The sequence below is a fragment of the Penicillium subrubescens genome (assembly GCF_028828155.1).
Source record: "Penicillium subrubescens strain IBT 31985 chromosome Unknown utg000001l_segment0_segment0, whole genome shotgun sequence".
Lineage (NCBI taxonomy): Eukaryota > Fungi > Ascomycota > Eurotiomycetes > Eurotiales > Aspergillaceae > Penicillium > Penicillium subrubescens.
Genome location: NW_026643151.1, coordinates 76,349 through 99,158, shown reverse-complemented (window position 1 = coordinate 99,158; position 22,810 = coordinate 76,349). Strand labels below are relative to the sequence as shown.

Here is a 22,810-nt window from a genome sequence, read left to right as displayed (position 1 = left end):
GCTTCTTCGATCCTGTAACTAACCCTGAAATATCTCTTATTCTACAGTCTTTTTCTATTCGACCTACAGTAATAGGTAATTGCCCTATCATAGTTAACCTAGCTTAAAGTTCCTGGTATAATCAGATGTCATTCTTGGACTAGGTGAAGTCTTTGGGGATGTCTAGTTTCAGAATAAGAGGGAGATGGGGTATTATGGGGCTTTTTACGGGGTTTCCGGGATTATTTGGGATCAATTGGATCTTTTTGGGGTTTCGCTGGGATCTTTCGGGACCGCCCCATACAGGCTAAGTTCCAGTAACCAATCAAAAGCTTAATCTAGTACCTACTTTCTTATACAGTCCCCTGCAAGTACAGGGTAAATAGGTTTAACCGTTACTCTGGCCTCTTCTGCTACACATATCGTTACGATGACTACCTGGTTGCCGTTTGTCATTGCGTATTGGTTTAGAAAATCATTATCTGCTTCGTCGTCGTCATCCTAGATTTCAGGGTTCAAGACCAAACAATCACGTTAGCCATTCGCGATGCAGTGAACGAACTTCACGGGTAATGTCTCAAGCGCCAGTAAAGTGAAACTCTTCCCGATGAGCGAAGATCCTTCACTCTTAGCGAATCAGTCATAATTTTTGGGGCTGGTCAGGCTATGAAAGCGGTAACTCAGGTCAATAAGTTGCCTTGGTTAAATATTTCAATGCACAACGGGAAAACCCCATTGATGCAGTTTCTGTGAAAGGCAATGTTTCCGAAAGTTTGCCTAGGTAATGGCCAATTTAAGATATAGCAGAGGCTCTCCGGCTGCGTACTAGTTTCATACTCACTGGCAATATTGGTTAAACGCGCGTAATGAACTCTTGCTCTGACTACCTACGGTATGGTCAAATGGGATATTCACCTCGAATACTTAGGAATAGCTCGTCTGACGAGACTTGGAGGCGCCCAATCAGAATTGGCAAGTTCGTGTCGCTGAAGCACCTGCGGAAGCGGCGAATCAATTGTAAAGAGTGCGAGGTCGAAATGGGTTCGAGACTACTGTCCGCACAAGAAAGTCATCCTATTAGATTATTGGACTGATATCATGTATTTCGGTATATAGCGACGGTCCCAGCATAAATATACACACAACCAGCACACCAGATTGGAGAAAGGAGGGCATCCAGGATAGTCACTACGGTCACCATTGAGAAATACATAACGACTCGATGTACGGACACAGTCAGCCAATTGGTAACTTCACCGAAATTACACGAGAAATAGACGCTCTAGAGTATTGTTCATTGTGGAGTTATTGAAAGAGATCTATGGAGCTAGATTGATATGAACACGCTTGTATTCTCCGACCACAAAAGTAGTACTTTTGATTTATCCGTTTATGATACATCAATTGATAGGAGACAAGGTGTTATTTCTATTTTCCTTTTCGCACCAGATTTTGGTAGCCATATTCGACTCTCTACTTTTGTTGCTGGATAAAGTGCTGATTCTCAGCCCAGTTCAGGGTAAGAGCAAAAGATCTTTGGTTTCGTATGGCAACCAACTCCCATGGCTAACTCTGTATAGCAATTGCCCAGCGTCAGCAGTTCCAAGCCGTCTATGACTGATACTGGCTATGAAGCCTTTCTTCTCATACTGGCGATGCTTCTTTCTGTTTCCTTTCAACACATCCACCTTTGTCGCTGAGTACGGGGTATCGTGCACGTTTTCCCTCTAGACTGACTGTTAAGGATTCAGTTCGAGAGATAGACCCCAAAACGCAATGCAGTTCCTAGAAACTTGAACTTCGGCTTTTCGCGGATCTTTAACTTGACCAGGCTAATCATCCAACTAACTGCGGAAGAGACTTCGGTAGGACCATAAGCGGCCAGTATTTTTTTGAAGCTTCAATCCAACCTAACGAAAGAAACTGGCGATACAAGCGCGTCCTCTCAATCGGTTTTGCCAACTTGGTGTGACAAGGGGATATTCTAACAATATACCTGAGACCCCATTTCTGCAAGAATTTCATAGTCATGGATGATATGTGCCCCGTTCGGCAATCTTACCATGACCCAGACCGCTTTTCTCACCCTTTAGGCATCTTATCTTGCTTCCCAGGCTTGGCTTGATGAAGTCTTATTGTCTACAAATGTTGTGGTCCGTTTGCCGTTTTATTCTTCTGTGCTGGCTGGCCAGAAACCCGAGGGAGCCGCTAGGAGCTTCGACCGTTCAGATATTGGTAGGATAGACTAAAGCTTGAAGTTACAGCAGATTGTCAAATATTTGTTACCGTGTAAGTTGTACTTTTCTTATTCGCTGCAGATATTGGTGTGCGTTTTTTCCTCCAATGTGTCTACGAACCGCTAGAACTATGGCTTGAGTAGTGGTATCGAGGATTCCGCCTGGGCTTCGTAGAAACGGTAAGACGTTACGGGGTGTTAAAGTGGCATGCTATTAAACTTGATCGAATAATGTTTACTACCGGTTTAATTGTTCGCAGATACTAAAGTAACGCATATGAATGCTTCGGCTCTCTTCAATACCGCCATGCCAATTGCCTTGAAAAGGATGGTGAGGAGTGCAGGGCATACGTACAGGTATCGCACAGGCTTAAGGCTAGCTCAGAGCGCTCTTACATGAGTTGATTAATCCTCAAATATATGACTAGTGCTCCAAGTGGATCGGTTCATAAGAGTCCGCCTAATTTTAAACCCACTTAATATAGAAGCTCATTTTTATTCAGTCTCCTAGAAACCGGGGGGCGGCAAAAAATATCCTTTGCAACAAGATACAGTTACGGTCCCTTTTATTCCATGTAGAACTACCTAGTCACTTTTCGGTCTATATAGAAATTGTCACTGGCGACAGATAACTACAACATACGGAATAAGCAGCCTTTTATCGACACCCGAAGCTCATCTCCTCATATTGGTACGTGTCAGTAGGCAAAAATCTCGGTCACTCAACTGGAAGCGATCAGTTTGGGGATTTATTTCGATGCATCTGCAAAGACAGACTTTGCTAGGACCATGATTTCGGCGGAAGAGTTGATGCTGCCAAGGAGAGCGTGAAATGTCCGCGGGGCCAGATGTTGGATGTGAATGGAGCGATACGGCGCTTGGCCTTTCTAATAATACCCCTCAGAATTATGCGAAACAGGGCGGTGGTGGAGCATTGTATGTCTATCCAGGGAAGCAGAAGCAAGCTTGAAATTGATACATGCATGATATAGCACATCATCTGCTTCCCTCTTGGTTTCCATAAGAGTTACCCGAGACAATTAATCTACCTGGCTGCCGTCGACCTTTTGACCGCTGCACTATCGAAGCATCTCTGTCCCAATCGTCCCTTTCTGCTCTTCAGCAGGATACTGGAGCTAGTCCCATCGCTTGCCTTTCTTATCTAAATCTGTTCTGGTCGACGGCAGTCGCACAAGTCAGTGTTGCAGCCCTTAGCTAGGCATTCTGAGTCTTCTTTTCCTTGATAATACTAGGACAGATTAGGCGAACTATGATCCAGCCCATGAAATTATCTTCCAGTTACGCGCTATTTGGGTGTGCATTGTCGCATAAGTAGACAGTTATTATACATAAACTCGAAGACTGTAGTGAGATATTTGAAGATTGATTATGTATTATATGTAATAACTGCCCCATCAATATATAAGCATAAAGAAAACTTTTGATCTGGAAAAGGTGGTTCAAGATGCACTGCGGGTTGAGGTCAAGGTTAGTCAGGCCGACTTTCTCCACGTCTTTCTGCGAGCAGTAGTAGACGTCACCACTGGAACAGCTCTCGCGGAGAAGCTAAGTGAGAAGGTTGTTTAGAGGAGAGGAGACAATCGTGTGCAGCAGCAATGAAAACGGGGGGTTCCTCTCCTCTAAACAACCTTGTCACCGGTCTCCTCCGCGAGAGCTGTTCCGGTGGTGACGTCTACTACTGCTCGCAGAAAGACGTCGAGAAAGTCGGCCTGATCAACATTGACCTCATTCTGCAGTGCAGCTTGAATCACCTTGTCTATTTCAAAAATGTTTAGTCTTCGGCTACGGCGAGGTTGTCGTAGGCTGACGAAGAACAGAAGGGTAGCGATGCGGTGGAATTGCGGGAGAGAGGTGGTGGTTGTTGGGTTGGTTGGACGTGTCGTGGAGGATAGGTGGCCGGGAGCAAGGCTAGCGGTTCAGATGAAAGCTTGGCGGGGAGTAAATCAGCAGGAGTCTCAAGGTCTAGTTTCGTTTGGTTCATTGGTGTAGGAGTTGTTGGTGTTGGGTATGGTTCAGGTCGCGAATCGAAAGCTATGGTTGATGACCTGCCATAAGCAGTCTTCTTTGTGCACTTTCCATAGAACTCCGGTGGAATTTCCTGGATGACCTTCAGCGGGACAACGGTCCCACATGTAAAGCAGCGTGCGGTATCGCCCACTACAGCGCGGGCTTGGTGGTAGTGCCTATTTCAGTAAGCTGACGGGGGCGACCAGTGAGGAGCCGGTGTTGGAATGCGATATCTGTGGCTGCGAGGATTGAATAGGTCTTTGAGATACAGATGATGGGTTTCAAGGTGCGTCGTGGGGTGGATCTGTTAGACGGCAAGGTAGGTTCGTTGTGGTCGTACTGTAAAGCCCCGTGGACATGATCACATTCTTCGATACACCTTGTCGAGACATACACATGATGGTTATTTCCCTCGGCCTGAAATTAGATCCACGGCTCGTCCGTGATGTGCGCATCCATACTAAGATGTACAGCTTCTGCCACTTAATGGAGAACATCGTGGTCCGAGGTTCACCTTCATCAAATGAAAACCCACGAGGTACCATTTGTCACAGCATGGGCTCTTCTTCACCGGAAGGAATCAATAATCCAACCAAATCCCCAGTTGGGCATCAGCACTCGGTCCATTGCCACCGCTATGGCTCGCTGGGAGTGTCTTGACCTTGGTAATCATCTCTTGACCCTCTGTCATCTGCGGAACACTCTAATTTTGCAAAAACAGATTTCACGTTTGTTTGAATCCATGGTGTTGTCGATTAGATTAGTTTTGGCGCAAAGTTGCACCGAAATACCCTTCACCCCTTTTGTGAGGGTGAAATCAGTAGAACAAAAGTTGAACCGTATCGGAATTCCGCACTCATGAAGGTCGGTGACGGGGTTAATCGTCCAAGTCACAGAAAATCTGTCCAAAAACTCTTGCCCGACTAGCATCTGAGAGCTATTCTGACTAGCGTATTCAATAGCACGAAGCTCACAGTCTGTCTTGCCAATCTCAGCCAGACCACTTCGCTGTCCTCGTTCCTGGAAAGAGAGCGGATGAATGTCCGGTACTTCGTCGTCTCGGTGAACCGTGGTGGGGTTGTATCAACAACCCGTAAATGATAGGTCTGGCCCTTATTGAGGTATGACTCTGGTGCCTCATTCGGGTTAACAACCATTGCTGTCGGGGCTTGAAGGCAAGTAAAAGCGATATCTAGGGAATATTTGTTAATCTAAGTTAGTCCGTACACTAAGTGGAATCGGATTACCTCGCACTTTCTCTATGAGCTGGTATTGCGCTCTTTAAAGGCAAGCTCTGTGAAAGTAGGACTGCACTATAGGAATCCCGGAGTCCAGAGAATTTGTTTTGGGAGGGTAACAGCGCTAGCGTATCCCCTGCCTTGTAGCTAGAGTTATAGTTAGAGACGAGGCCATGCCCATTTCCCGCAAATAGGCCAAGGTGTTTTGGTTTTGTGGTGGCACTGGCCTTTCAAAAGAGCTTGGACGGAATTCCAACTTGACTGTGGGGTTAGAAGCCATTCAGGAGTGGATTGGAGACTAGCCTCTCCAAATGAAGTCTCTGGCGCGACTGATTCTTCAACATGATTGGTGAGATATTGAAGATCAGGTTGATCTATTAGGCAGTCCTGCAATGAAGGCCATCCCACAAAGAATGATCCATTAAGCTGGTGTTATACTCTCAGCAAAGAGACAGTATTTCACCAAATGCTCATGTCCTGTAGTGCAGAAGAAAAGTGACTTTAATCTAGATTTGCAGATACTTTTTCTATTAAGAAGAGTATATACCAGGGAGACAGTCCAGGTTCATGTCTTTTTGCCGGAAATGTAACGTCAGACCCAGCCTTGTGCACTAGTTGTACTACCTTGAATAGTGTCAGTTGCGGCCGGCTTGAGAGCCGGTAAATAGATTGTCTTTGAGACTATGCAAGCGACCGCGATTTTCCTTATCCACTCACGACAACTGCATTCAAACCGTACCGAAATATGTCGTCCCTACTCAATTCGATGTAACTCTGGGTACTGGGCTAAAACAGCAGGACGCGGTGTTGTCCCATCTCCGGTCCAATGCACGCCACTTATTTCGGGTCAGATTCCTAGTGGCCGGCGTGCGAACCGTCGAGTGGCTGCAAGGGGCTGATCACAAGCAACGACCAAGCATTTAGTCCAGACTCACTGACTTAGCTGTAGACTAACGATTCAGAAGCTCGCTGGGTATTGCGTACATGAACGCTAATTTGTGCCCATCACATCAAATTTTCCGCCCTGTGATCTCAGAGGGTCGGATACGTACTGTACTTCTTGTGATGAATTGACTACAGATTCGGTGTTTAAATAGGGATACAGCAGACTCTATTCGTCCTGTTCTCTGCCTGCTCACTCTGCATGCTCATCAGCTATTTCTGAATTTTAGGCTTTAATTCTGCCTTTGTGAAAGTTCGGTTAGTATCCAGGGCATCTACCAGGAATTTTCTGAAAGATCATAAGAGTAGTAACACGATCTAAGAAAAGAGGCATTTGTACCTATATATTCAAAATACTATTGGATTGCCGCTTTGATAAAACGGTATGGTCTTTGATTGTTGTTTCAGTCCGTGCAAATTTTGTCTCAGGTAACCAGACGAAGTAAGGAATGCGTATGTGATCCTACAATCAGTCACGTCACGTTAACTTGGGAATTCTGTGGACTTGATTCCTTTTGCATAACTAGTTCTCGCATCCGCGAGGCTGCAGGCCAGCGGTCAATGTAACAGTTTGATATTACCCAGCGCAGTACCAGCAAAACTATGAGTGATTGCAAGAGAGATTAAAAAGAGCACAGCACTCATGGTTTGAGTGTATTAGTGAGGTAATTCCATATTTCCGTGTCCCTACTGGAAGGTTGAAAGAGCAGACATTTAGGACGGGCAGCATACCACTTGCAGTGAACCGCTAGCTCTAGATTATAACCAATGAGTCAGAAGGGCACTGGCATGCTTTCCCTTCTGAGACACAAGTAACCACCCATGTAGTATATGGTACCTGGACCGTGGACGGAATCCAAATCCAAGGTGGCTTCAGTAGTTTGGAACGAGTATGGAGTGACATAAGGCACCACTACTTCCGCATTACACATGCTATATTAAATATATGTAAAGCAATGATGACGCTACAACTCCACCGTATCCACGGTTGGCCGTGAAACGAGTACTTCGATATAAAACGATGATTAGGTCCGCTTCAGTGGAGCGTCATATCCTTGCTGATTTCAAACCTTTAGGCCAAGTAATGTGGCTTAGCCTGGGCGAGGGTTTGATGGCGAATGTGAGAGATACCTTGACTTATGAGAAGAACGCTTCTAGTTTACTGGAGATAACCATGTTGGCCATGGAGGGTTTGCAGAGAGATTCGAATGGACGCGCAGATAAAAGCATTACACCCCTTGGAAAAAGATAGACTAAGGTGAGACCTTACCTGGACTGGTGGAGCGAGGAAGTCTCTCCTTTGAGTAGCATGAGTTTCATACTTCTCGGCTACTTCCACGGGAAATAATTGATCGCGTTCTTGGAAATAGAGGTCAGCTCATGAACGCCAAAACCTCCGCAAAATATGCCTATCACCGCTCCTGTAGGAGGAGCCAAGTCGTTCTTGGGTATTTTGAGCGTTGAAAGTATGCCTGAACTGCCGACTGGAAGAATTGCACGTACGCGGCTCATGCGTCTGATAGCCCTTGAGTACCTGGCTAGGGATACTAGGACTTGCGACATACCTAGCTCACATGGAATTTGCCAATGTCTCAGACTAGTGGTTTATAAAGCTATCTTCCGAACTTGAGAATAGAGCTCAAGTTTGAAGAATTTCCGATATTGCAAATACCTTGGCACATTCTCGGCTTAATCCGGTTTACAAGGGTATTTAAGGGGATTTGACTTGGTCAAACCAAGGGGGATAGCATGGGCCAAAAAAGGGAAAACGACCATTCTCCGGGAGCTTTGTTATAAATTACCCATCGCTGAACCAGCGAGGAGAGAATTGCCAAATTTTATTTGATAATCCTGTCAGATATAACTCTTTCTAAGCAACCTTTTCACTTTTCGCTTTACAAAATGGTTTGGAGAAAGCCGCCTATCTTGGATTGGAGCTCGCAGATGGCTCAATCTGCGACTTCGACGGCGCTATATTCCAGTAGTTGCTTCTTACGATTGGCCACTGGACAGCTCATTATCGCGATTAAAGCGGCGAACGAAAGCATAAGCACATCTCTTCTATCCTACGGTATATTTCAGCTCTTCGCAATCAGCATCCTTCTTCCGGCATATTTTGCACGGGCCTTGACTGACCTGATTCCAACCATCGTCGGAACGATCTGGTGTCTTATTTTCCCGTGGGATAAGCTCATTGAACAGACCGAGTCCAGTCGGAGGCAGTCAGCAATGTTTGCTCAACTTCAGCTTGAGGGAAAATATATTTTCAGAGATGGTGATATAGCTAGGGTCAACCGATCTGGAAAGGAGTGGATGAACAACATTTTGTGGGGCGAACACACTGAGGAGTTCGAGGTCTGTGGCGCAAGAGCAAGATTTGTTCATCTAAGGCCAGAGAGAAGCGATGACAGTAGCACTTCAACTTCGTCAAAACGGCCCATTCTGTTTTTACACGGAAGTCGAAGCTGGAGTTTTATGTGGAGAAAGGTGTGTCAACTACGTTAAGCCTCTTCGGGCTATCCTGGCCCAAATATCAAAGTGTGATAACGCACCTGCAGCGACTCTACTAACAGGTGCTCTATGTAGATTTTGCCTAGACTTCGCGAGGAGGGCCATGAAATTTATGCCCTCGATTGGATCGGCCATGGACGGAGCGACAAGCCTATACACAGGGAATCTGTTACTTTTGAGCTTCACATGCAAACAGTAATGGCATTTGTTAGTCATGTGCAGCTCCAAGGCGCAGTGCTGGTAGGACACAGTTGGGGCGGGTAAGTGGAATTTTCTCTCCTCCTACACGCATGGCAACCGCATACAATTCGTCCCTCTGCGTCTTTTTTTCAACAGTGTTAATAAGATTTCAGCTATGTGGCTCTATGTTGTATTCCCTACTTGCCTTCGTCATCATGCAGTGGGCTCTTCCTCATGAACTCATTCTTGCCATGTCAGCCCCACGGAATGGGCATAGATGGCCGTGTTCTTCACGGGTTCCGCTTTCTCCTCACTCGAGTCCTAGATGGATATATTTCCCAATCGACAATTACCCGACTGTTACTTTACGATATTCCAAGGCGGGATGCTAAAGGCTATGGTGCACCTTACCGGGACTTACCCGCCAATGTTGGACCAAGCTTTGAGCCTTTCGATCATATGAGTATCGGAGTACCGCCACACTTGCTGAGATATATGCGCGAGACGCCATTGTGGAAGGCGTGTGAAGCCTTTTGCCCAAAAGGGTTCGCTGGTCTGAACAGCCTAGCCCTTCTATCGGAGAGAGTTGACAGTGCAAGTCGCTACCTGCTAGAAAGTCGAAGTGATGACAAGAACGAGGACACTGAAAGCCGATTTAAAACTGCCATTGTGTTTGGAGAACGTGATCCATTGGGAAGGGGTTACAAGACAGCCCTTTCGTGTGTGATTGGAAAAAGAAATATGGTGGACTGGGCATTAGACGGTATCATGATCGAAAATGCTGGTCATTACCCCATGGAGGACAAGCCGGAGAATGTGGCACAATTGATAAGTAGATTTGTCTGACCGTTCAATTAGGATGGCTTGAGACAACCGACTAGAAACCATATATTTTTCAGGCAAGATGCATGTTTTCACGTACTGTATATTCCTCTGAAAAGGAGGTTAACTGAGCATATTCCATCAGGCCATTTTCGACTGCACTCGCGACTAGAGAGCTGGATTGCGAAATAGCGGAGATGTTTAGAAATCTCAGCCCACCGAAGGTCGTCTAAAATTAATTTGTTAGGAGTTGATTGTGTGACTCCCACAGGCTAGATATAACTAGCACGGTTGGCAGTTATGCATGGACAATAATAAGCACATCATTCTGGGTGAATCAACTGCTGAGACTTCATCTTCCAGGAACGCCGATATTGGTAAGACACATTTCGTGGTTACGAAGAGCCGAGTGAATCGCTTCCCTTTTGCATTTCTGTCTCGATTGCCCAGATCGCCTTCCACTTGGTAAACGGTGTTGTAATAATTACAAGAATTGCAACGTCGTTTAACGCAACGTGACGCAGTTGAAATATTCATTACACGGGCCATGTGCGAAACGAAATTCCGGTGGCTTATTTCAATCGCCAGATTGCGTGTGGAGCGGCACTGCCATGAGTTGAGCCTATGGACGACTTTAAAGCCACTCACCCCTTCACTGAACAAACACGGGGTAAGTAACGGCATATTCGATAATGTGCTTCCAACCGACTCAAACCTCCGTGCCGAATCAATGAGCAATGGTATTCGTGCTGAACAATTGCCTCCGTCAACTTAAGCCGCCTGTCTAGCATCAATCAAAAATTGCGACGGAACTTTCCCCAGGGCGGCCTATAATCCTACTTTGATATTGAAAAATCACCGATCGAGTCTTCAGGTAAGTTTGCGTTGTGAATGATTGGAATATTCACACTCCTCTATCTCCCTGAAGATACCCAAAATTTCGAGATGCCAGACGATCCTTGCGTTATCAGTCATCCTCCATTCGCGAAAAAGAGCTTCCTTAAGACTTCGCCAAAATGTTATGACGCGGTTCTTAAGGATGAAGGACAAGATCGTTGCCCAAAATAATGGTTTCCCTCATCAGTATTGGTCGCAAGATCCTGTCATAATGTCAGTGCTATCGGATGAAGCAGTCATTCAAGCCCAATCTTGATTGTTTATGAAAGCACGTATGGTATAGTTAATCATAAATTGGCGTATTGCACCTCCAAAACAAAACACTTAAACGACGTCGGCTTTATTCACGGCCCAAATGACTAAACATCTGCTTTATGGTCGTCTGATGTGCATCAAAATACACCGATATTCTATCCAGTATCGATTAACAGCGGCCATACATCTACCACCGCAAGCGATAGTGGTCTCTTCCCATACTATAACACTGCGTGTATTTATCTGGGAAAATAAGTCAAGCCTGGTGTTAGTGGATGAAGAGACAGATACGGCGGCTGCCTTATTCGACGGTGTCAACATAAATTCCACTAAATACGGGATGCTACAAGTCCTAGTACCGTTCGACGATAGATTTTATATCACGACCTTGACTATTTTCCACACTATTTATGAAAAATTGAAGATTGATTCCAGGTGTTAGATCATGTCCTCGTTCGTTGCATTCAGTATAACTCGTTGTATTTACATTCATAGCAGATGTTTAATCAAGTAATAGATGCAGACAAGCGTCGAAGGCGATTCTTCGAAGCCAATATTGACCGAAAATCTCGGTAAGCACGAATCGTGCGCGAAACAGCTGATTACTCTAGGATCTAGGATAGTAGAGAGGGTATGCAAATTTCGTATAAGATACGCGACTTATACTATGAAAAACGTATTGTAAAATACGTAGAACAAATTAGAAAGCGGTCTCTATTCTAGGTGCTTAGAATAACATTCAATTAAAACGCCCTAATCGGGATCAATTTTCCGCGAATCCAGTCTAAAGAATATGCGGTCAAACTGAACTCGAAAACTTCTCTATGAAGCCTGGGACTATTGAGGAGCTTATGATTTTCTTTAGCACGTCAATGCTCGATCTTGAGGAGCAGAAAGCAAACGAAAGTGAAGCAGCGAGAGAGGAGAAGGATAAGAACCCAGATGAGATAGAAGTCGAGCCAATTCTTGACACTGAGCAGGATGATGAGTCCGGTAATCCCATAGTGACGCTGATGTACGACTGATGGCTCCTAGCAATCGATACCTCGATCATAAATGAGTACCCTTTCCACCCCCTGATCATGTTGCTCTCCAATTCAAGGAAATTACTGGAGGAGAGGGAATATATGATGCTTACAATGCATCATTCCTCCTCCATGAGCGGTATGCGACATTATTACTGTGTCGCCTACCACGCTTCACTTGGCCTAGAAAACTATAAGCTCGGACTACTGCCTTTACATACACTCACTTTGCCAGCCTCCACTTAACACCCTCGCCAAGGAGCAGGAATGAAAGGAGTGTCATTTTCAATTCATTGATTATGAGTCACGTTCCAACTAGGACTCCGTTTCCCTACAAACGGGACTTAAGGTTAGTCAGTCACAATTTGTCCTGTTTAGCTGGGTGCCCCACACCGTCGCATAACCCCTGTCTGGGCGGTGGGTTCCCGCTGCACGTCGCGACGTCTATTTTGGATTAGACTTTCTGGCCTGCTGCCGGCACGTGATTGTTATTTGACGGTTCCTCAGCCATCCAATCGGATCAGCCTCCGAAAAAGTAGCGGGGCCATCTCCGGCAAAAGGGTGATAAGCTTTCCGAGCCATACACTCCTAGACCAGGTGAATGCAAGGACAAACCACCGGCCTAGCTGGGTCTAATCACCATAACGAGAGAATGATCGACGTATGTTGAGAAGCGGAAGGCATAGAGAATCGTCCGGAATTTGAGGTATGGATGTTGCAATTTCACGTTGAGCCGATTTAATATATTTATCGGGTGGATCAAGGTGCTATTCAAGCCACCAAGCGGAATCAGGGATATCCGAGGTATCGAAAACCACCTATAACCGCTTTCACCTAGTTCTGCTGAAGTGTAGCATGTGGGGGCCTTCACCCGGAGAGCGTTTGTGGCGGGACACTGGGATCATCGCGCTATCGAACAGCATGAGCTATTGAACAACATAATATTACGTCCGGCGGCTGTTCTGTGAAGGGAGGTACGGTTTTGGGTAGGAGTTAGCAGACTTGTCAAATCAAGGGAGGTCTTAAAGGCGATGCTTAAGGGATAGAGATACTCGTGCTGTGGCCATAGCGCAGGAGGTTCCATCGATTGTACGTCGGCCATTGAAGATGACGTTCAGGGCCACTGGCAAAAGTATGCACATAGTGTTGATCATGGGCCTAATACACTTTTTAAGTTTATTTGGGTCCATCTGTTGAGTCACGAGAGGTGAACAATCGGCCATTTCGTTTGGTTTGCGTAGTTTTTGAAATAAAGCATGGAATGCTTAGGAATAGTTGAAGACTTGGGGCCATAGACCTGCCAATGCTTCCCACATTCTTTTTAGATCGCATTGACATCTGGGAAATGGACATCGATCGAACGAACACGACATCTTTACTTATCCCTATCTCAGCTTCTTTTCCGATGAAGAGTCTCACGTCATATTCCAAATGCCGGTGGTAAAAAGTTAAACGCATATTAGTCAAAATCGCGCCTTAAGCCTCCATTGAACCGTATGCTCTCGATAGTGCCACTAAGGTAGGGTAGACTTGTTATAGTAACGTGGCTGAGCCTGTCATCACACTTGGCCCGCATCTCCGTAACAGCCATACCTTCAGATAGAAGCAGGCCAAGTGTGGTGACCAGGCTCAGCGACCCTGCTGTAACAGGGCAACCTGCCCCAGAATCACTGCCGATGCGGCTCTTGTTCACTCGAGGGATGCCTGAGCGCTGAAGAATTCCAACAATCGAAGTCCGCGTAGGTGATCAAAAGTAAACTTTCTCTACACCGATGCTTGCGTATTGGCTCGTCATAAGATGCGCAAAGGCATTTCTCGGCTTAGAATATGTTGCTGGACGTGCGCCTTTTCAGTCCATATTGATTCCTTGTTTACAACACCACTGTCTGTGTTGCAGTTGTTGATGTTCGGGCTTAAGTATTGAAAGGTCCCAATGCACATGTAGGAAGTCTGTATGCCATGAATGTACCTCATCATCAGGTAAGTTCCCCAAATTTGGACACTTGAACCCCAGTGAAGGTTCACGTACTTGCTGTTTGAAATAATGAAGTCAAAGTGCTTTGCGAGTTGTCTGCAGTCATCGCAAACCTTCACAAATTGGGAAGTAATTCGTAAGAAATTTGATTAACTGTGGAAATAAAGAAGATTAGGCAGACAGCCTCTCATCGGTGGGAGAAGAGGTGAGAGAAAAAGTGTTCAGCAACGAAGCAGAGGAGTCACTTTATACTTCTATTGATGACGCTAGACTGGATAAATGATATTCAGTATCAATACGAGGACAGGTGGCCCGGGCTTAATTCATCCATTTTAAGAGTCATTAGAATCACCCTTGATTGGAAGCAAGGGAGCAGGTCATACACTCAAGTCAACTAGTTATACTCACCATTTTGGCTACCGTCCCCTGACTATGGCTCCCTTGTATATTGCGCATTCCCCTACCTGTATCGTGTCTCGTTAGCGCATGAAATCTTTCTCTGATAGATATTCCCAATTATAACGCTTCTCGTTCTTTATGGAGGATCACGGTTTTCGTGTTTACATACATGGCTCCCATATCTTTTCAGCTATAGCGGTAAGCCTACAGGGCGTAATTAGCGGGATCTCGTGGTAGAAGCTTAAGCACTAGGTCCCTTTCACCGTAATTGGTGCAGTTTGAGGCTTATAGGATCTGAGTGAAAATCAAAATCAATGGATACGGTAGAACCAGGCCAAACTCAGGGCTAAGGATGCTACAGCAACGCTTGTATTCGGCTTATTGTATTTTCATGCAGAGAAGAAACGACAAATGTCGTATATTGACGATGGATTGGTTGCCGAGGAAGCACTGCGCTGTTAATATGATATCTCCTATTACCAGGAACTGATTCGTACATGCATACAGTCACATGGACTACTAAAGTAGGGGAAACTAGCATAATATCCTTTGAAAAGGAGCGCAGTACGTGACGTAGTAGAAAATAGTTCAAATATAGCAAAGGCGCATTCTATGAGACTGCCGGCGTTCTACCCTTACAAGTGGAAATCCCAACAGGTCAAATATATGTGCGTACGACTATGCAACAGTCCAGTATATCAAAGGCCAAACCGAACCGGGGTAAAGCTTACCATTTCGTGAGGTGCAACCGATGGTGTAGTACAAAGAGACATGATAAAGACGCTCTCAATCTGGAATAGCTACGCAAGCCACTTCATGGATGGTGCAGACACTGGACAAATGACGCCTTCAGCTTGAGCCCTTACTGAATGGTGTCCTATCCTGTGCCATAGCCACGTCAATTTTAGTGCTGTGAGAAAAATATCAAAAGCAACCGAGGGCCAACCAGTGGGGAGCCTGAAATGTCTACAAAATCGTCAATAACAAAATTGCGAAGAGAGCTAGAAATAAGAGACAGGATTGACGACACCAGTATTAAACTCCCAGTTCCTTCTCCATCGCGATCTTTCAGCTTCGTGGCATCGCAATCTAACCTGTCTGAAACGCATCACCGGCCGACTCAGGCAGTTGCAAATTTTATGAAACGGAACATCATCATTCCCAGTGAGGGAGGACCTACGACCTAGCTTGTTCCCTCATTGTATCCACAACTGCGAGGTTTATAAAACAATATGACAAATAGTCAAACAGCGGCACTTCTGGCCGAACAGGCTCGACCACTGCACTTTCTAGTCTTTTGACTGTCAAAAGCTTTGACATATTGCTTCTGTTTCACAAGGTTGGGTTCTGCACATAGTCATCAAGGTATATCGATCTGAAAGTAGCGTAACGGCTTCATAGTCTCCATGGCAGACCTCGTCGCATCAACTCGCTATTTCACCAAGATGATATGCCAATATCTCAGCAGGTATGATTGATTGTCTGTTTTATCATGGCAGACTTGCTATTTGGAGTGATTCTCAGAACTCCTCGAGCCTCTCGCTTCGGGCAATGCACGGGTCCCCAATGGTCGCCGCATTTCTTTCCCTGATCTAGCTGCCTCCTCTTCCCCTTTCAGGTTTAAACCCAGTCGCAAGGGATCACAAGAGACTACCTGGAGGCTAGGATGCAAAGTAATATTTCCTGATTATCACTCGTAGTATGTGAACGCAACGATACAGGGGTAGATCACTGGAAACTGTAATAGTAGCTTTCGGGCGGAGTTCCGATTGGTTGGAAGATAGGTCAGCAAATGTTGAACCATTGTGGTCCTGTAGAAGCCCAAAAATGTAGCTCTTAAACCTAGCCAAACTCCATTTACAATAATCATGACAACTGGGCATGTTCAGGACAATGTCTCTTTACGTAAATGTATCAAGAGCTGATCTTACCAGGGCGAAGGAAACGATCCGCCAGGATGATCTGGCGACGGCACAGGGGGTGAAGACGCTGGGTAGGAGGAGCGCCAAAACCACGGCTTACCGAGAGGTCGTGGAAGAATACATCCAACTCGTCGACACTAGTCGACAACGAACGCCACCAATTGAGAACGAAGCAGGAGAGATACCGGGGATGGAGGTGCAGAGGAAGCGGCAGGCCAAGGTGAGGGCGAATTGAGAGATATATCGTGGGACTGAGGGCTTGGAGGGCGTTCTGATACTGTCTTGGACTGATTTTTGGGCTGATTTCTATGGCAATACGCTGTTTTCCTATGTATTTACTGTTTCATGCGCGGGTCTGGCGTTCGGATCACTCTTGCTTCCGCCGGAGGGAGCGCCTGCATAGCCATTACGCCACTAGTTAGGCTGCAACAGGTTAATAGAGTGTTGATTTATTGATTGATTGATTCGCCAATCCCGCTGCTACAGTTGCTATATTTAGAGAGAGTGAGCCTCCACCAAGGTCACAATTAAGCCCGACACAGTCTACTGGTACTGATAACAGGACGCTTTCATCCGAATAGTAAATCATTCTGGGGTCGAACCACAAAGAGGGAAAAATTTTATTCCTTTCGGAGCATAACGACAACAAATCCACTTGCAATTAGTTATGGTTTCGAGAAAGCGAAAATCTGGTTTATTGCCCGGGTCCTGTACTAATCATCCAATTTTCTAGGGATAGGCTTGAAAGGGTTCTAGCCGGCATGTTATCCGGAAGGGGTATTGTGAAGTATGGCCGCCCACTGATCGACAAGCGCCCGTCGTGTAAGGGAACTAATTTCTATTGGCTGGCGTGTAGTCCATCAAATGACAACCATGTGGCGTCAGCAGCGGTAATTGGACACTCTGTGCATTTCCCAAGAAACATGCTCTTAGGTTTTGTCAGCACGAGTATGAGCACTAGGAGCTTGGTATGGCATTTGGAAAATATTCAATGTCATAATTCCAGCACATAGCTTCCCGGACGATGCCAAATAACGGTAAAAGCTTGGACTTAGCTGGTCAGTAAGGTTTCTATTCAGCACGAACTGTTGTACTATGCTTTGGCCTCTACTGTCACACTGTATAGCTGCTAGGGTGGACGGCCATTAGCTCCACCATTAGAATTTTCAGTCAAGCATACTCAATATACGTATGTATTAATCACGATCCACCTACCCAATTCATACCCAGTTCATATCCAGTATGGATAATCTATTGTAGCTTCAATATGGTCTTGAAAGTTTACGTACCAACTATAGACGCATGTTATACAGAAAACGGCCCTATCAGACATCTCACTAGATGTTAAGAAGAAGGAAAATCCAAACATAAACCCGAAAGCATTCTCGATAATTCTCACAATCTATAAGCTTTAAGCTATAAGAGATAGAGGGATACTGTTATATCCTTCTTCTTCACCTCTCTTATCGAGATCATTGCAGCATCCTTCTACTAAGGTCTATCAGATGACTAGAATGAAGGATCAAAACCTTGAGACGAGTATTCTTAGTATCTTATCTCTTATTTTGGTTAGTGGATGTGGACAAGGCAGCTCCATGTGAAGAAGCTAGCATCTTACTCGAATAGAGTACCGAGCTGGATTTAAATACCGAGCTAAATGTAAATTGAGAGTTTGTACAGATTCGGAATGTAGCTAGGGTGTCATCATTATTAACATATTTGTCCCGCATCCCTAATGCTCGAACCCCTGACAGTTGTAAATGCCTATGAAAGTATTCTAGATACGACCCTATGAAGAATTTGGAAGAATGGAACCTAGGTCATGTTGACACTTGAGATAGAAGTGCGTCATTAGAAACGACCTGATAGGGCTATATAAGGGCAGACATCCCCGAGCGAGGCGATATGAATTCAATCATCTCACGCGTATCTACTGTCGTACAGCCCACTGCAAAATTGCGCCCCATTTCTTCCCATTGTTGCAAAATCCAACCTTTCGCAATGAAGGCCTCGATTATCTCCGTTATTTCATTCGCCATTGCCGTTGCGGCATTGCCGCCAATGGAGCACTCGGACAAGCCGGGCAAGCATTCAATCATCAAATCCCGAGAGCAATGCGACGGGGGAAAGGTTTCTTGCTGCTCTCCCATGAAGGAGGACAACGAGAACATACTCCTCTCATTGCTGGATGGACTTAATGTCTTGGGTGTCAAAGATTCTTACTGCTCACCAATCAGCGTGATTGGCCCTCTCAACTTGGCTATCCTAGGTAAGTAAATACCTAGTATATGAATGAACAGCACTAACTTCCATGGAAGGCACCGTCAACGAGTCGAAGGATAACTTCGACTGCAGACACACTGTTGCTTGCTGCAATGGTGACGATGTAAGTTCCGTGTATACTTATCCACCCAGATGGATAGGTGGTTAACCAGTGTTTCGCACAGTGCCGTCCCCTGAGCGAGGAGTAACGGATCTGTCACACCTCGTGGGGAAGCGTAACCACTGGCGCCTCTGCCGGTCCCCTACACTTCTTGTCATCACCAGGACTAAGAAGCCGTCTTATTACCTTGGGTCATTTGCCTTTCCTCGTGTTTTGCCGGTTGCTATTTGGATACATGAGTGGAAGACAAATTCTATCCTTCTACAGGCCCGCGCTGTCGCCCAATGTTCAAGTGTCTTGCTACTTTGTGTTTCTTATTTGATTGGTATTTATCAATCGTCCACTCGTTTTGCCTAGCTGTCTTACAATGGAACACTCCTAATGTGCTATTCAACCGACCCCCTGTTCATATTCATAGCCTGCTTTGCGGGCAAGGATGAGGCCGTACTCATATATCTGACTGAAGGAACGCCAGAAGTGTTGTCTTATGCGTAGACTAAACCCTGAAATTTACGTACTGAATACATCCAACATCAACAACGAACGCCACCAATTGAGAACGAAGCAGGAGGGATACCGGGGATAAAGATACAGGGGAAACAGCAGGCCAATGTGAGGGCGAACTGAGAAATATATCGTGGGACTGAGGGCTCTGAGGGCGTTTTGATACTGTTTTTGGGCTGGTTTTTGGGCTGATCTCTATGGCTATACGCCGTTTTCCTATGTATTTACTGTTTCATGCGCGGGTCTAGCGTTCGGATCACTCTTGCTTCCGTCGGAGGCAGCGCCTGCATAGCCATTACGCCACTAGTTAGGCTGCAACAAGTCAATAGAGTGATTGATTGATTGATTGGTGCTTGTGAAAATTAATGAGATGGCCATGTTTCAAGGGCTTTTGAGCATTCTTGCTTTTCCTCCATGCAAGGCCTCGATTTGTGCTCAGTCGATAGGCGTAGAGCATGAGCCGTCATTATTATTGTCAAGAAGATAAAAAGAGACTGGTATTCATCCGCATAGCGTCCCGAGGATCGAGCCGAGTGAGGTCAGGTACTGCAGGGTAGAAAGAACCATAGTTCTCACAATGACACCAAACTCCAGCAATTCCCCCTCTCAAGCCGAAGCAATACTATCCTCATGCCGTTCCAGCGATCTTAATGCTGGAATTCGAGTGTAATTAAAGGGGCGGAGGATGAGGGTAGAGCTGTATTTTTTCTGAAGGCATGGACATGGTAGTTAAGAACTTGCGCACAAAACCAGGGACAGTGATGCTGAGAACACCAAGACAAAGAGAAGTACGAAACAAAGGAATCCAACATACTTTGTACATGTTGGACCAGGAATGAGACACCCAACTCGACTGGTATCCCACTGCCGTGTTTGCAAGACTAGTTCAACTCGATCATTCTTTACGAGCGTTTCTCGTTTGCCTTCAAAGCGTCGACGGTCCCATCATTGAGGGCAGCCACAGCTTTCCGGCGGCCGAACAGCTCCAGGGCCTGATCATTGCAGCACTGGAGTAATATATCGCATTCAGCGTTCAGCCATGCAACTGACCGCCGAAGCTGACCCTGCTCCTCTTCGAGCCGTATCTTCAGTGCAGAATCGACAATATAATGTCAACCCCAATGGGTTGCTACTCGTACCAAAACAAGGATGAACATCACATCAATTGTTTTCTAGATGATGCAACACTTCTATATGGCGAATCCCAGCTGTTTATGTTGTCATCAGGCACCAGGATATTCAACATCCGTGGACCTCCGTCACACTGTAAGTTCATGGGTATTTCAACCCCCATGAGCACCCTCATTTTATGTTCTTCAATCGATCAATCATACCCTCAATTTCTCCCCTTTTGATTCCGTTGCCGTGGTTGGCCTATTTCCAAGTACTCCGTAGCTGTCACATTGTTGATAGAATATTAGTGGAGCTCACCCGTTGAACTTTACGTATCGAAAACTAAACGTTGAAATGCTTTGGTTGTCACCATTTTGGATAAACTCGCACCTCACCACCTCACTATCCCACCCGATCCGATAAAGTTGCATGGCTTGGTATTCTCTTGTGAAGACTTTGTGTATACGGTCGTTCTCGAAATCGGCTTGACCAGTACACTGTTCGACTCTCTTTCTCGGGCCTACTACCGAGGCTTTAGCGCAGAAATCTATTAGGCTGGACGCATGAAGCTGAGGGGCCCACGGTTCGATGTCACTGTGCAAGCTCCGGGAGATCACACCGGGCCACAATTTTATGGGCACGCCCGAAGGGGCGGGTTCCAGCCGCAGGTCTCTTTTGCTGACATCAGCAACCTCTTATCGGAAGCGTAGCCTATTGGCCGGACTATATGTTATCGAATGGAAGCGCTCTGCTAGGGATCTTAAATTAACCTACCACTGTCATGCTTAGGCCGAAAATCTTTCTCCCTTGTGGATAGCGTACCTGGGAAGTGTAATGTCCAATTTACTAATTTCTCGAATGTCTTTGTCCTTATCAAACCATGCCCGGCTGCGGCACCCGTCAACTTTAGTCGAGCAAGTATACACGTTGTATACTTTACTGCATTAGAATTGACGCTTTACGGGACAGAATGTGAGTTCCTGTCCCGCGTTGAGCAGCTACTTTTTGAACCCTACCTGACCGCTCTGTGAGGCAACCAAGAAGAATTTTCACGTAAATGTCATTCCTCGGTATTATGTAGTAGCAGGATCCATGCGTGCAATGACCAATATGCAATTGTGTCCGTACTCTCAACGCTTATCTATATCTGATTATCCTCCTTCGCTGCAGAGTTGCTGCGCGAAGATACACTCGACATTAGGAATAGTGGAATATAATGCCTAAAATAATCGGATTTCTGAATGATAGAGCTATATGGAATCTAGGGATATTGTTACATCCTTAGTGTTCGTCGAGGGTTAGCTTTCTGTCGCCGAGCTTGATTCCATTATGAGGAAAAGGCATCAAACACGTAGACCAGTATTATTGGTATGCTTACTATCCTATTTAGGTAGGTGGATGTGAGTGGCTAGCTCCTCACCTGTATAGACAGAATACCGCACCTAGCTAGATTTAATCTCTAGACTGAAAGTCATTGAATGATTGGACGAGTTCGGAATGCAATCAGGGTGTTATCATTATCGATCTCTTTCTCTCCCCTACCTTCCTGAAGTTAGAGCCCCTGACAGGTGTAAAATGCCGATGAAAGTATTCTAGATACGACCCTATGAAGAATTTGGAAGAATGGAACCTAGGTCATGTTGACACTTGAGATAGAAGTGCGTCATTAGAAACGACCTGATAGGGCTATATAAGGGCAGACATCCCCGAGCGAGGCGATATGAATTCAATCATCTCACGCGTATCTACTGTCGTACAGCCCACTGCAAAATTGCGCCCTATTTCTTCCCATTGTTGCAAAATCCAACCTTTCGCAATGAAGGCCTCGATCATCTCCGTTATTTCATTCGCCCTTGCCGTTGCGGCATTGCGGCCAAAGGAGCACTCGGACAAGCCGGGCAATCTTTCGATCATCAAATCCCAAGAGCAATGCGGTGGGGGAAAGGTTTCTTGCTGCTCTCCTAAGATCGTGGATAACGACAGCACTCTCCTCTCGTTGCTGGATGGGCTTAATGTCCTAGGCATCAAAGATTCTTACTGTTCGCCGATTAGTGTGATTGGGCCTCTCAACCTAGCCCTTCTGGGTAAGTAAGTTCCCCGCAGGATAAGTAAAAACCGCTAACTTCCCGTGCAAGGCTCCGTCGATGAAACCAAAGACAAGTTTAATTGCCAGCACACTGTTGCTTGCTGCAATGGTGACGATGTAAGTTCTGCGTATACTCATCCACCCAGATGGATAGGTGGTTAACCAGTGTTTCGCACAGTGCCGTCCCCTGAGCGAGGAGTAACGGATCTGTCACACCTCGTGGGGAAGCGTAACCATTGGCGCCTCTGCCGGTCCCCTACACTTCTTGTCATCACCAGGACTAAGAAGCCGTCTTATTACCTTGGGTCATTTGCC

At 45.8% G+C, this 22,810-nt stretch overlaps 4 protein-coding genes across 4 annotated transcripts; 3 read left to right on the top strand and 1 right to left on the bottom strand.

The window, feature by feature from the left end:
* Positions 1-3,831: 3,831 nt before the first annotated feature.
* On the top strand, positions 3,832-4,011 carry N7473_000015 (uncharacterized protein; the record flags this gene model as incomplete). The annotated part of the gene is made up of 1 exon (XM_057145955.1): positions 3,832-4,011. One exon carries the CDS (start codon positions 3,832-3,834, stop codon positions 4,009-4,011), a length of 180 nt encoding a protein of 59 aa, XP_057013841.1.
* Positions 4,012-4,823: 812 nt separating this feature from the next.
* Positions 4,824-5,400, bottom strand: N7473_000014 (uncharacterized protein; the record flags this gene model as incomplete). The annotated part of the gene is made up of 2 exons (XM_057145954.1): positions 4,824-4,946; positions 5,218-5,400. 2 exons carry the CDS (start codon positions 5,398-5,400, stop codon positions 4,824-4,826), a joined length of 306 nt encoding a protein of 101 aa, XP_057013840.1.
* Positions 5,401-18,410: 13,010 nt separating this feature from the next.
* On the top strand, positions 18,411-18,880 carry N7473_000013 (uncharacterized protein; the record flags this gene model as incomplete). Its single annotated transcript, XM_057145953.1, has 3 exons — positions 18,411-18,678; positions 18,728-18,795; positions 18,857-18,880. The coding sequence occupies 3 exons, from the start codon at positions 18,411-18,413 to the stop codon at positions 18,878-18,880; spliced, it is 360 nt and encodes a 119-aa protein (XP_057013839.1).
* Positions 18,881-22,225: 3,345 nt separating this feature from the next.
* On the top strand, positions 22,226-22,697 carry N7473_000012 (uncharacterized protein; the record flags this gene model as incomplete). The annotated part of the gene is made up of 3 exons (XM_057145952.1): positions 22,226-22,493; positions 22,545-22,612; positions 22,674-22,697. The coding sequence occupies 3 exons, from the start codon at positions 22,226-22,228 to the stop codon at positions 22,695-22,697; spliced, it is 360 nt and encodes a 119-aa protein (XP_057013838.1).
* Positions 22,698-22,810: the final 113 nt, after the last annotated feature.